Genomic DNA, 12,643 nt, shown 5'->3' with positions numbered 1-12,643 from the left:
CATCTTTGCAAAGCTCTTTTCCATAGATTATACTTACACAGGCGGCTGGGGGATGGGAGCTACTTACCAAAGGCTACCTTGGGCTCTGCCGCTGCCTTTGCACTGGTGAAGGGAGGGGCACTGGTTATGTTGTTTCCATTCGACAGTCCTTCCAAAGGCTTCCCTCCAGCGCCACTACCAAATCCAGAAAAGCGTCCTCCTCCAGAAGGTTCCACCAAACCTTTAAAACCTTTAAAGGCTCCTCCAGTGTCAGACTGAAATATGAAGGAGGAGCACACATTAGGTAAGTGTACTTTCTATTACCAAAAAGCTAGTGAGTGACAATAGCATCTTGGCTAAACAGCACCTAGACTCCACATGCAGTCAGTGTTATAAGGCAAACTGCTGGCACAAGCAGAAATAAGAAATGAGATGGGAAGATTTTATTCATAAGAACAGCTTTGCCACCCAAAGCTGCTTTCCTGAAACAGGCAGGAAGGACATTTAAAAAATATATGATGTGTATTTTTAGGACATAAAAGGTAAGAAAGACTAATGCAATAAACCTATGTACCCACCACCCAGCCTCAGAATTACTGAAGTGTCTCAATAAAACTAAATCCCAAATGAAAGATACTTCATGCACTACTCAGTCAAAGACCATTTACTGCCTAAAGAAATGATAAAAACATCAAGGTAGGTTAACTAAAAATATCCATTTGCCTAATTTCTTAACATCTGTAGCTTGCAACTGCTTTCAGCCTACAAAAACTTAGATGATCGAGTCTCAAATCTACATGTTCCTGTTAGCTGAGCAACCCGGGACAACTTCTTACTCTCCTTTTCCTCAATGCTTCCTTAAACTTGATTGTTTTAACAAGGTTTTTCTAGTAGGCCTTTTCCCTTTGTGCTAGCCTGCTCACATCTCTAACCTAAGATGCTCTGGAAATGTGTGGCATTCCGTATGAATTCTAAAGCTCCTCTCTGCCCCTGGAACTTTTGGAGAAAGGTTCCTCGGTTTATAGTGCTTTGCTAAATAAACTCACCACAATTTTTAGAAGCCCTTTTTTGTTGTTGTTCAAAGAAGTGATTACATTATAGGAAGTGATCTGCTTCTTAGACCGAACATCTAAGAGACAGTTCACAAATCTTAAGTTTCCACATGAGTGAATTATAACCATGATTTCACCAGAAAAAAAAAAAAAATTAAACTGGAACCCCTTCATTTACTAAATGGGCCAGTTAGCCTAAATATTACTGCATGTTCTTCCAAAACCAAAGTTTCAATCTCATCTACAGAATTTCAGATGTTTACTGACCACTGATATATTTACGGCAATAAAATGAGGCAAAGAATGGAAAATTGTAACTTGTATGAGTTTTAATGCACATAATAAACAGAGCTTAGATTCTGTTGCTCTACATTTGATTTTTCATCATTTAAAATTCCAAACACACCACACTGATAGCTGTCATTTTAAAACAATGATTCATGGACAAACTGTAAAGCCATTAAGTGGCTTTTCAGGGCCTCCGATTTTGCACAAATTTAAAAGTCACTTGGTTTTTATAGGGATTTTAGAAATTGCTGATAGTAAATTGGCTCTAGAATCATAACAAAAATTCAAGAACCACAAGTTAAACAAAAAAAAGATATTCAGAAAAATGAGAGTAAAAGTTGATTAAGATATTCATCAAGGGGACAGGTGTGGTGGCTCATGCCTATAATACCAGCACTTTGGGAGGCCGAGACATTCAGGTCACTTGAGCCCAGGAGTTTGAGGCCACCCTGGGCAACAGAGTGAGACCTCATCTCTACAAAAATGCAAAAATTAGCTGGGTGTGGTGGCACATGCCTGTAGTCCCAGCTACTCAGGAGGCTGAGGCAGGAGGATTGCTTCAGCTCAGGAGGCAGCGGTTGCAGAGAGTCAAGACTGTGCCACTGCACTCCAGCCTGGACGACAAAGACCCTGTCTCAAAAAAAAAAAAAAAGGGAAAATACCCATGTGGGCTCCTCCATGGGCACTGACACAGCCCCACATCCCTCAATTTCCCTCATTGGTTTTACTGTTCCCCATGGCACTTACAGAGGAAAAATTAATACTATGTATTTGTTCTCTTCCATAGGGCAAGATGATTTTGGTCTTTTTTACTCACCAATATATCTCCAGTGCTCAGCAGATCTACTGAATCCACTATTTAGGAAAAGCCACATTTCAGCATTCTGGTGGGTGACATGACATTTAATTGTCCTAATATAATATGAAAACTTCAGGCTAAGAGTTACAGCTAAAATTATCTGTGGATTTCTATTATCCACCTACATTTAATTTCCCTTAGTTGCCCAAGGGCTCCTGCCCTCTCCTTCCCTCATCCCTTCAGCTTAAGTTGTAGATTATGGTCTGTACTGTTTCTACCTCTTGAACTTCCTTCGGTTGCACAGGTGACTGCCCCTCCTTCAGAATGGCTTCCCTTGGCTTCTGCAGTGAGCTTTGTTTCTCACTCCTCGTAGGACCCTCCACCTGCATGCCTCCTCTCGCCCATTCCCATGGCCTCAATCCCCCACTCCCACGGCCTCAATCCCCCACATGACGAAAGCTCCCGGAGCTGTGCCCATCCTTGCCATAATTCCTGTTGTATACCTAGTGGTCTTCTAGGGCACTCCACTTGAGTGTACCAAGGCCTTTCAAATACAGCATTTCCAAGACCAACCACTTCCTCCTTAATTAAACTGTCCCTCCCCCCATGTATCTTCCCAGTGAAAGAGCCATCAAACATCACTCAGCTCAACACCTACGTCTACCACCTAGTCACCAGTCAAGGCAATTCATAAAATCAGACCAGAAAAAAAAAACAAAAAAAAAACCCCTGAAGTTCAAGAGGTTTACTATACAACAGGCAGGTAGAAATGTATTATACATCTGAAAATAACACCATGTTGTACACCATACGCGTATAATTTTTGTCAAGTAAGAAATACAATTTTTAAGCAAAATATAATTAATTAATTACAAAACACAAGACCTAATCTCTAGCTTGGATCTGAGATTTGCTTCCTCTGTACCTACTTCCTTTCTTGGCAGTGCAGCCCGTTAACCTGAATTCTACATGAAAGAGCTTTTACAACGTCAGGAAATGAAGCTCCTCTCATGCATCTGAAGCATGCAATGGAGCAGAGAAAGAGCACACACTTACGACATTAGCCATGGCATCCTAAAGACGTTCAAGACTACCCAGAACCACCTGAGAATCGATTTCATGTAGGATTACGTATCTCTGCCTCGAATTACACTATATTGGTATATACAGTAATATATTTTAGGAAAACTGCGAATACTTGAATTGTTTTCCCATTAACACATACCACCGTTTATGAGACGCTCTGAGTGACTGGCTGTTGTAAACGTCTTACTGACTGCCTCCTCACCACTGCCACCTACCTGGCTCCCTTCCTTACATGTTTTCAAACTTTAATACATTTTATGATCAAAACTTTGGCAATGTAATGAATATTTTTGTAATAACAATTTCTTTTCATTGCTTCTCAAAGTGTGAATGATATACCTTTCCTTTCCTTTTTTTGGGAAATAAAAGGGAAATAAGCTTGCATGTCCCTTAAGGAGAACGCTCAGGAAAGGAAGTATTTCCACTCCCAGGAAGTCTGCGTTATGCTTACTGGCGCGGCACCTCTAACCTGACCATTTGAGATCCTCCAATGACCATTTCCTTGGAGCATCACGTTGGTGCTCAAAAAGCTTCAGATCTTGGAGCATTTTGGATTTCCAGATTAGAGACACCCAAGAATATAGTCTATTCTTGATGTTTTAAACACTGCAAAACGTGGGGTAGGGTAGGTTTATTTCAAAGCTGCCACCCAGGATATTCAAAGCGGCATCTCCTGCCTAACACCAGATGTTCAGGCCACCGAGACCACACTCTCTTGGGTCTAGAATGCATCTGAAGGGAGAGGATGTACTGCGGACGAGTACTTAGATGCGGAGTGACTGCTTAATAATCAGCACATTATTTCAATTTAGGAGTTACAACTCATCTTCCATCCTTCTTAGCACAGGAATGAATCATTTTAATATACTATACTAGCAAAAAAATCCACACCTAAAATGCCTCTAGTATAGTGAAAGGGCTCCCCCTACCAAGGCCTCGATCGCAGGGAGCAGACAAGACTCTCAGAAGATCCTTGCGTTTTCCTTTCTTCCTCCAATCTGATGCCACTTCGCCCACCTCTGTATTGCTTTGCTCGTTTTTCTTCTCCAGATTGTCACTCAACTTGAATTTGTCTATATTTATCTTATTTCCTCAACCGGATAAGCTCTCTTTAAGGTCCAGACCTGACGTTTCTTATTTTTTTCTATCTCCCATGACCTACATCAAAGAATAAGTATTTTAAGAAAGCATTTGTTGATATCATTGCTCCCAGCGGAGGGATTGCTGTGCAACCCAGAAATCAAATGAGTATTTAATAGCAAGAGCTGTAAGGGGGCACTCACTTCGAATCCAACATTTCTGCGCTTTGCTTTCTTTATGGCTCTATTCTTCAAGACTTCCTCACTGGCCATGGAAAATGTTCCCACCTGCAATACAATACAAATTAAGCAGCAGTAAGATAAAGCCAAACAGATGACAAAATGTTCAACAACAACAACAAGCTAGAACTGAGCCACTGTGTCCGGCCTCTCAAAAATAAATTTTGGCCAGGCACAATGGCTATAATACTAGCGCTTTGGGAGGCCAAAGGTCAGGAGTTTGAGACCAGTCTGGCCAACATGGTGAAACTCTGTCGCTACTAAAAATGAAAAATTAGCTGGGCATGGTGGTGGGCACCTGTAATCCCAGCCACTTGGGAGGCTGAGGCAGGAGAATCACTTGAATCCTCCGGGAGGTGGAGGTTGCAGTGAGCCGAGATAGCACCACTGCACTCCAGCCTGGGCAACAGAGCAAGACTCTGTCTCAAAAAAATACATAAATAAATTTTGTTATTTATAACATACACATGATTTTTAAGATGAGTCCTGCCCAACTTGCCCACTGTACGAAAGGCCACGGAGGCACCTAGGACCTTGCTGGACAACCACTGCTCTTCCACAGTGCGCTCAAAGCACACTCATGTCCACACTTCTGATGTCCACGTCAGAAATCTGCTGAATATCTTCGGCTTTAGTTTATAACCCTTCTTTTACCCTGTAGGGTCGGAATAAAATATTTCCCATGCAAAAATTCTCACCTCTAGTTGTTTCAGATCATATTAAACTTAACGGGCTCCTACACTCATAGAGGGGACCATCTGGCTGCACTTGCCCCAAGTTAAATGTACTTAACTAAATGTAATCTTTCCACACATTTCATTAGCATATGTTCGAATGGGAGTTCTTTCATTCCTGAATATTTTAATGTCTAAGCAAATAGTTACATGGTAATCTAGATGTTACTACAGCCCAGAATGTAACTGTGCTTAAGATCTTAAACCAACAACAACAAAAAACCAAAAACCCCCATAACCAAAGATTTTAGTTAAAAAGCACCAAGTCAGTTTTGACCCTGTCAAAACATTCACATCCTTGGGATTCTGGTTTCCCTAAACATATGTGAGGAGATACACTTGTAGAGAAAAAAAGTACTAGTACCAGAAAGATTCCGAAAGAAGGAAGATGGCCGTCTAAGAATAAGCTTGGAAACAGTTGCAGTTTTAACATTTTTCTTTTTTCACTTAGCACTATGCTGTTAACCTGAAAGTGGTGGTTACAGATTTCCTTAGTCATCTGGCCTGGGGGTAACACACTGCTGATAAGGTACGACTGTAGAGTCCAGCCCTACTGGGCTTTGCGGGTGTTCTCCTCGAAGGGGGAAACAGAGATTGTAAGAAATAAAGACACAAGACAAAGAGATAAAGAGAAAACAGCTGGGCCTGGGGGACTACTACCACCAAGACACGGAGACCGGCAGTGGCCCCGAATGGCTGGGCGTGCTGATATTTATTGCATACAAGACAAGGGAGCAGGGTGAGGAGGATGAGTCGTCCAGGGGATTGACAAGGTCAAGCAAGTCACATGATCATGGGACAGGGGCCCTTCCCTTTTAGGTAGCTGAAGCAGAGAAGGAAAGCAGCGTACGTCAGCATTTTCTTCTATGCACTTATCAGAAAGATCAAAGACTTTAAAACTTTCACTATTTCTTCTACTGCTATCTACTAAGAACTTCAAAGAGGAACCAGGACTACGGGAGGAGCATGAATGTGGACAAGGAGTGTGACCACTGAAGCACAGCACCACAGGGAGGGGTTCAAGCCTCTGGATGACTACTGGCAAGCCTGGACAATATCCAATCTCCCACAAGAAGGTGGTGGAGCAGAGTGTTCCCTGATTCCTCCAAGTAAAGGAGACTCCCTTTCACGGTCTACTAAGTAACAGGTGCCTTCCCAGGCACTGGCGTTACCACTTGACCAAGGAGCCCTCAAGCGGCCCTTATGTGGGCGTGACAGAGGGCTGGCTCACCTCTTGCCTTCTAGGTCACTTCTCACAATGTCCCTTCAGCACCTGACCCTGTATCTGCCGGTTATTCCTTGGTTATATTAGTAGTACAACAAAGAGTAATATTAAAAGCTAATGACTAGTAATGTTTATACTAATGATTGATAATGCCCGTGATCATCTCCGTATCTAATTTGTATTATGACTATTCTTATTCTAACTATTTTATGTATTATACTGAAACAGTTTGTGCCTTCAGTCTCTTGCCTCGGCACCTGGGTAATCCTTCGCCCACATCCTATAAGTACAGCTGTGTTTTATTCTTTGTTTTTCAGACAGGGTCTCACCCTGTTGCCCAGGCTGGAGTGCAGTGGTGCAATCACAGGTCACAGCAGCCTTGAACTCCTGGGCTCAAGCAAACCTCCCGCCTCAGCTTCCCAAGTTGCTGTGACTATAGGCTCATACCACCATGTTCAGCTAATTAAAACAATTTTTTGGGGGGTTGGGTGCGGTGGTTCTCGCCTGTAATCCCAGCACTTTGAGAGGCTGAGGCAGTTGGATCACCTGAGGTCAGGAGTTCGAGACCAGTCTGACCAACATGGTGAATCCCTGTCTCTACTAAAAATACAAAAATTAGCTGGGTGTGGTGGTGTACACCTGTAATCCCAGCTACTTGGGAGGCTGAGGCAGGAGAATCACTTGAACCCGGGAGATAAAAGTTGCAGTGAGCCGAGGTTGTGCCACCGCACTCCAGCCTGGGTGACAGAGTGAGACTCTGTCTCAAAAAAAAAAAAAAAAAAAAAAAAAATTTTTTATAGAGACCGGGATCTCTCTATGCTGCCCAGTCCTAATGTTTATAAGGGAAAAATGATCAGATTTCCTCAGGGGAGACCATTTTTATTCTGCTGGAAAAGGAACTAGGCCAATCTCAATTCTATTCCTATAAATGCAATTGTTAGGGGTCTCAGGTCTACCATTAAGAAAAGGAAATAAAGCAGGCCTCCAAGAAGCATTAGGGAAACGGAGTACCACAGACCAAGATGGTGATGGTGTACCACTTTCACATCTGAGCAGTGTGCTAAGTTCATGACTAGATCACTTAACTCAGCCTTCAGTCATGACTACATCACTTAACTCAGCCTTCAGTCATGACTAAAATGGCTTACAGCAAACATGGGTTCAGAATGCTTCAAGTATACGAAACTCAGGAGGAAAGTGCTTCTACTAAGGAGAATATTTAAGGAGCAGGCACTAGTGGAAAAGCACATCTAAATGTAGTTAATACATTTCTACACTAACTAGAGGTCACAAAAATGTAATTAATAAATATCTACACTAAGTACAGGTCATATAATTTCTTGTCATCTCCCATTCATGATGTTCTTAGAAAGGTCTTTTAGTTCTGTCACAAGTCTTCATGAGGAACCCCAAAATGAATGTAAAAGGCAGAAGAAACAGGAAATCATTCTTAGGGAAGCTGCTTTTTACCTCTTCAGCTTCATCTTCTTGATCCCAATTCCTATCTGTCAGTTCCTTCTCGGCATTTCTTTTGGCCATGTTTTCGAACCTAAGTTATAGAAAACAGAAGAGTTTATTTTTCTAGAAGAATAAATTCTTATAAAGAATTTTAAAAATTCACTCTAGCATGAAGTGAGATAAAAACATCTCTGGTTTTTTTTATCAGGGAAAAAAACCATCTGGAAACTGCTTTAATGAGAACTTTACATTGGTGCTGTTAGGCTCCCAGTGTTACAAATCAATAAAGGCTTTTTCCAGGAGGCAGAAGAAGATTCCTAGGGAACACCAGCAGTCCTGAACAACACTAAACCGACTCCATTTGGAAAAATTAAAATGAAATATCAATTGATTTTTTAAAAATCTGGAATCTGAAGTACTGTATATATAATCAAAAACTCCTTAACTTATTCTACGCATATACATACTGAAAGTCTTGTCATAAGGAAAATAATTTTAATATTTAAAATTCTCTTAAAGATGATCTTAAAGATCTCTTAAAGATGTATCTTTCAGTAAGAATAGAATAACGGGCTGGAAACGCCTTCACAACATGAATACTGTTCTTTAGGCTACAGCCGACAGAGATACATGGTTACCAAGACTGAACATTTTGTTGCTTCAAATTATATATTGCCAAGACAATTAGAAGTCCAAAATGATTAACATGGATGTGTTAGTATTCTGGGAACTTATAACCTTTCAAAAATAAATCATTGGCTTAACTCTTCAATACCATGGCATTAGTGGAAGGGGCAGGAGTTGGGGAACAGCGTGAACTCTGCAGTGGATTCCGGCGCCTAACCAAAGAGGGTGCTCCTGTCCATCCCTTAAAATTTACGATTTGTTTTCTGATCTTAATATCATAACAACAAAATAAAAAACCCACAACCCAGAGCTCCGCTATGAGCGTTGTGCTGCCTTCTTCACTAACTCTCCAGCTGGACAAAAAACCTTTCCATTTCCCCTGCTACCCACCTCGCCCAAAAACTTACTGATTAGTTTTGGGGACCTGCCAGGTCTTGTTAAACCTGCCTGAACTCCTTCGTGATACTCTCCCCACTCTTGTTTGCCCTCAACACCACAATACACCAGAGTAAGCTTCCTTATTCTGGTGTATTGTGTAATACAGAGTGTATTAAAACCCCACAAAGTGGTCGCTAAGATATGAGGTGACATATCACTCTTTAGTATCTAAAAGTAAAATGCAAATGCTGGTATTCCAAAGGCCTCTACAATTTGATGGCCAGTGGAGTAATTACATACGGGCTGTCAGCTTTTAATACATTTTAGTGATTTTTAAATTTTGTAAGTTTATGCTATTTTTCTGATTACAAATGATATTAAAGTCCAAGATTCTAAAATATAAAGGATGAGAAATAAATATACTTTCCATTTGCTGGGAACCCTCTCTTTTTAATGTCCACCCAAAAACACTTGGTTAAGTTTTGCCATTAATCTTTGTCATACAAACAAAAACAAATATAGGAATAGACATAATTCTTTACTGTGCAGAAACCAGGTCTCTGTACGGATTCTTTTTGGCAATTTCCCTACTCATTAACTAATGTCTCCACCAGAGGGTTGGAGAAGTAAGAAGTCACCAACGGTCACGTTTGCTATTTAAGATTAACTGTGGGGCCGGCGAAGTGCCTCACGCCTGTAATCCCAGCACTTTGGGAGGCCAAGGTGGGCAGATCACTTGAGGTCAGGAGTTTGAGACCAGCCTGGCCAAGATGGTGAAACCCCGTCTCTACTAAAAATAAAAAAATTAGCTGGGCGTGGTGGTGGCACCTGCAATCCCAGCTACTCCGGAGGCTGAGGCAGGAGAATCTCTTGAACCCAGGAGGCGGAGGTTGCAGTGAGCTGAGATCGCGCCAATGCACTCCAGCCTATGTGACAGAGCAAGACTCCGTCTCAAAAAAAAAAAAAAAAAAGAAAAAAAGAAAAGAAAAAGAAAAAAAAATTAGCTGTGGAGAAAAAAGGGATGGAGCTGAATGCACAAAAACTGTAATAGTAAAATTGTAACTTCTAACTCATACCCACAATGAAGAGACAGGTGACGCAGTAAAATAGTCTAAATAAATGTAGGGGCTTCCACGTTCTAACATACTCACCAAATCAGTATATAACCAAAACGCAGGGATCTTTGTTTTGTTTACAGATATACTCCAAATGCCCAAACAGTGCCCAGCTCAAACAGCAGGTGTCCTGTCTGTCATTAGATCAGTGAGCTGGGGAAGTATTTCCCCAGTGAGCATAAGTATTTCAAAAAATACTAAAAGATGCTGGCATCCCAGTTTTGCCATTTTCTAGCTGTGAAAACTTGGGCAAGTTATATTTAATTTTTGTGCCTCAGTTTCTTCATCTGTGGAACAGGAAGTATTAAGAAAGTTAAGATAAACAAAGACTGGCTTAGAACAGTACCTGGAGCAGAGGAAGGGCTTAATAAATTATTAAAGAAACAAGTTTTATTAGAAGCAAAGGCTATAAACTATCATTTTCCCTCCAAAACATAAAAGTTGTAGCATGGAAGAAGAATAACTTGGATTACAAACCAGATTTTTACAAATATTTTACCAAATCCCTATTTTATTTCAAAGCATGACACTTCAGACAATACATTTTGCTTTTACGCTACAAGTGGGGGGGAAAAAACCCTCTGTAAAATATTCAGAACAAGGCCTGGCACCTGGAGTCTTATGTCTAGCTACTGTTATGAAGAACTTAAGGGAGGCGGAAGGATCTCTTGAAGCCAGGAGTTGGAAACCAACTTGGTCTCTACGAAAATAAAGATGGACATAGATTAGATGAATAGAAATAAAAAATTAGCCGAGCGTAGTGGCGCACGCCTGTGGTCCCAGCTACTTGGAAAGCTGAGGCAGGAGAATCACTTGAGCCCAGGAGCTTCAGGCTACACAGTGAGCTACCACTACACTGAGGCCTGGTGACAAAGCAAGACCAGTCTCAATCAAACAATCAACAAAAGGGAATTTAAAAAACGTTTGCGTTTGTGGGTAAAAAACCAAATCAGACATCATTTCTAGGTATGAAGCAACGTGGTAGGAGACTGAAAGTCTAGGTAAACTGGAAAAAAACATTATTTGTGCCTGATATAGTTATGTGGTCTCTGGCATCTGGTGTAGCTCTGCCCTTGGAAAGCTCAACTTGTCAACATCAGCTTAAAACGAAAACACAGATTTGGCTACACTTAATAGTGAAGTGCCTTGTTGGAGGAAAACAACAAGGGGGCCAACTAAGGAGACAGAAATACCTCATCTCCAAGCTGGTTCTTAATGGAACCGAGCAAATGGGTGATGAATGACCCGGGAACGCAGTAAGAAAGTGAAGCTAGGCCAGAAAGGTAATGCGCCCAAGAGAAGAGAGACCAGGGGCGGCCAGGGGGAGAGGAGGCTCGAGAGGAATCGCTAGGAAGGAAACGGAGAAGACCACGCCAGGACAGCCCTGCCAGCCCCCTACCTCCGGCGGGGCCGCAGGGGAGAGTCTCACTCGAGTCGGACGCCGCAGCCCGGTGAGGCCCGGGCCCCGCTTCACAAACAGCCGGGGCTGCGTCGCCGCTGTCATCCCACCCCACCCTCCACCCGTCGCTCCCCACCCGCATGCCCCGCCCGGCCCGCGCGCCCGACCCAGGCTCCCTCCCTAGAGTCCCGACCTCTAACCCTGTACCCCACTTCCCAGGGTCCCGTCCTCCAGCCCCGTAAGCCCCTCCCCAGGGTCTGGTCCCCCAGCCCCGCACGCCTCCCCAGGGGCCCGTCCCCCGGCGCTGAACCCGCACCCCCCTCCCCAGGGTCCAGTCCCCAGCCCTGCACTCGCACTCCCCTCCCAGGCCCGAGCCCGCTCCCGCCCTCCCGGCCCTGGGCTCTCAGCACCAGGCTCCCGCCCTCAGCCCCTTCCCCTCCCGCGCCCGCCGCCGCCCCTCACCTCCTCGGCGGCCGCCGCTGCACTCGCTGGGTCTTGGGTGCGGCGAAACCCGGGGCGCAGCGGCGCAGGGGTCTGGAGCCCGCAGGGGTCGCTGGGCTGAGCGCGCTCGGCCGCTTCCGGTGCTGCGCTGCGGAACTCAGAGGAGTTGGTGCTCGGCAAGCCCAGAGACTCAAACACCATGTCCCTGGGGGGGATCCTCACGCTGTGTTCGGCAGGGAGGCGAGAGCGCCGGTTCAGCCAGAGACCGCTGGGGGAACCGCGCCGAACACGCTCCGGGCGGCCATTTTGTAACTCGAATCTACCCCCAAAACCAATTCGAAAAAGAGAGAGGAAAGAAACGCCCGCGTTCAGCTACTGCGCAAGCGCGCTGGCGCTTCCGGCAGTAGCACCTCCTTCCGCCGGCCGGGCCCCTTACGCGGCGCATGCGCCCAGCTCCCTGGAAACCGGCGCGGGGCTGAGAATGCCGGTCTCGCGCAAGCGCGCACGCGCCGACCTTAATCTCGTAGCCGGCGCCAGCAGCCGCGGTTTGGGGCGTCGGCTCACGTGGGGCCGGCAACGCGTCTTCCAGGATGTTCGCGCGCTAGTCACCGCTGAGGGGTCGGCGATGCGCGAGGAGTTCCGGCGAGGAAGGTCGGTCAGGGGACATGGCCGAGGCCCGCGGTGTCCGCGTGTGGGAGCTGCAGGGCTGAGGAGAGGCCGCCCGCAACCCTCGGGAATCGTGT

At 44.4% G+C, this 12,643-nt stretch overlaps 1 protein-coding gene and 1 long non-coding RNA gene across 5 annotated transcripts in view; one reads left to right on the top strand and one right to left on the bottom strand.

The window, feature by feature from the left end:
- LOC134809658 (uncharacterized) overlaps positions 1–3,498 on the top strand; it is a 19,079-nt gene extending 15,581 nt beyond the window's left edge. The window contains exons 3-4 of the long non-coding RNA XR_010155913.1: positions 2,107–2,206; positions 3,068–3,498. This is a non-coding gene — a long non-coding RNA (uncharacterized LOC134809658). The remainder of the gene's footprint in view (positions 1–2,106; positions 2,207–3,067) is intronic.
- Positions 1–12,643, bottom strand: part of NUP50 (nucleoporin 50) — a 24,519-nt gene extending 11,876 nt beyond the window's left edge. The window contains exons 1-5 of one of the 4 annotated variants that reach the window (XM_016938796.4): positions 11,460–11,628; positions 10,097–10,347; positions 7,953–8,031; positions 4,488–4,571; positions 68–254 (exon numbers count right to left, since the gene is read on the bottom strand). In XM_016938796.4, coding sequence (XP_016794285.1) covers positions 68–254; positions 4,488–4,571; positions 7,953–8,021 — 340 coding nt within the window. In that variant the 5' untranslated portion in view covers positions 8,022–8,031; positions 10,097–10,347; positions 11,460–11,628. 4 annotated transcript variants of the gene reach the window in all.

Source organism: Pan troglodytes, chromosome 23, assembly GCF_028858775.2.
Source record: "Pan troglodytes isolate AG18354 chromosome 23, NHGRI_mPanTro3-v2.0_pri, whole genome shotgun sequence".
NCBI classification, from domain to species: Eukaryota; Metazoa; Chordata; class Mammalia; order Primates; family Hominidae; genus Pan; species Pan troglodytes.
The sequence above is the reverse complement of the archived record's forward strand: the minus strand, read 5'-3'. Positions and strand labels throughout refer to the sequence as shown.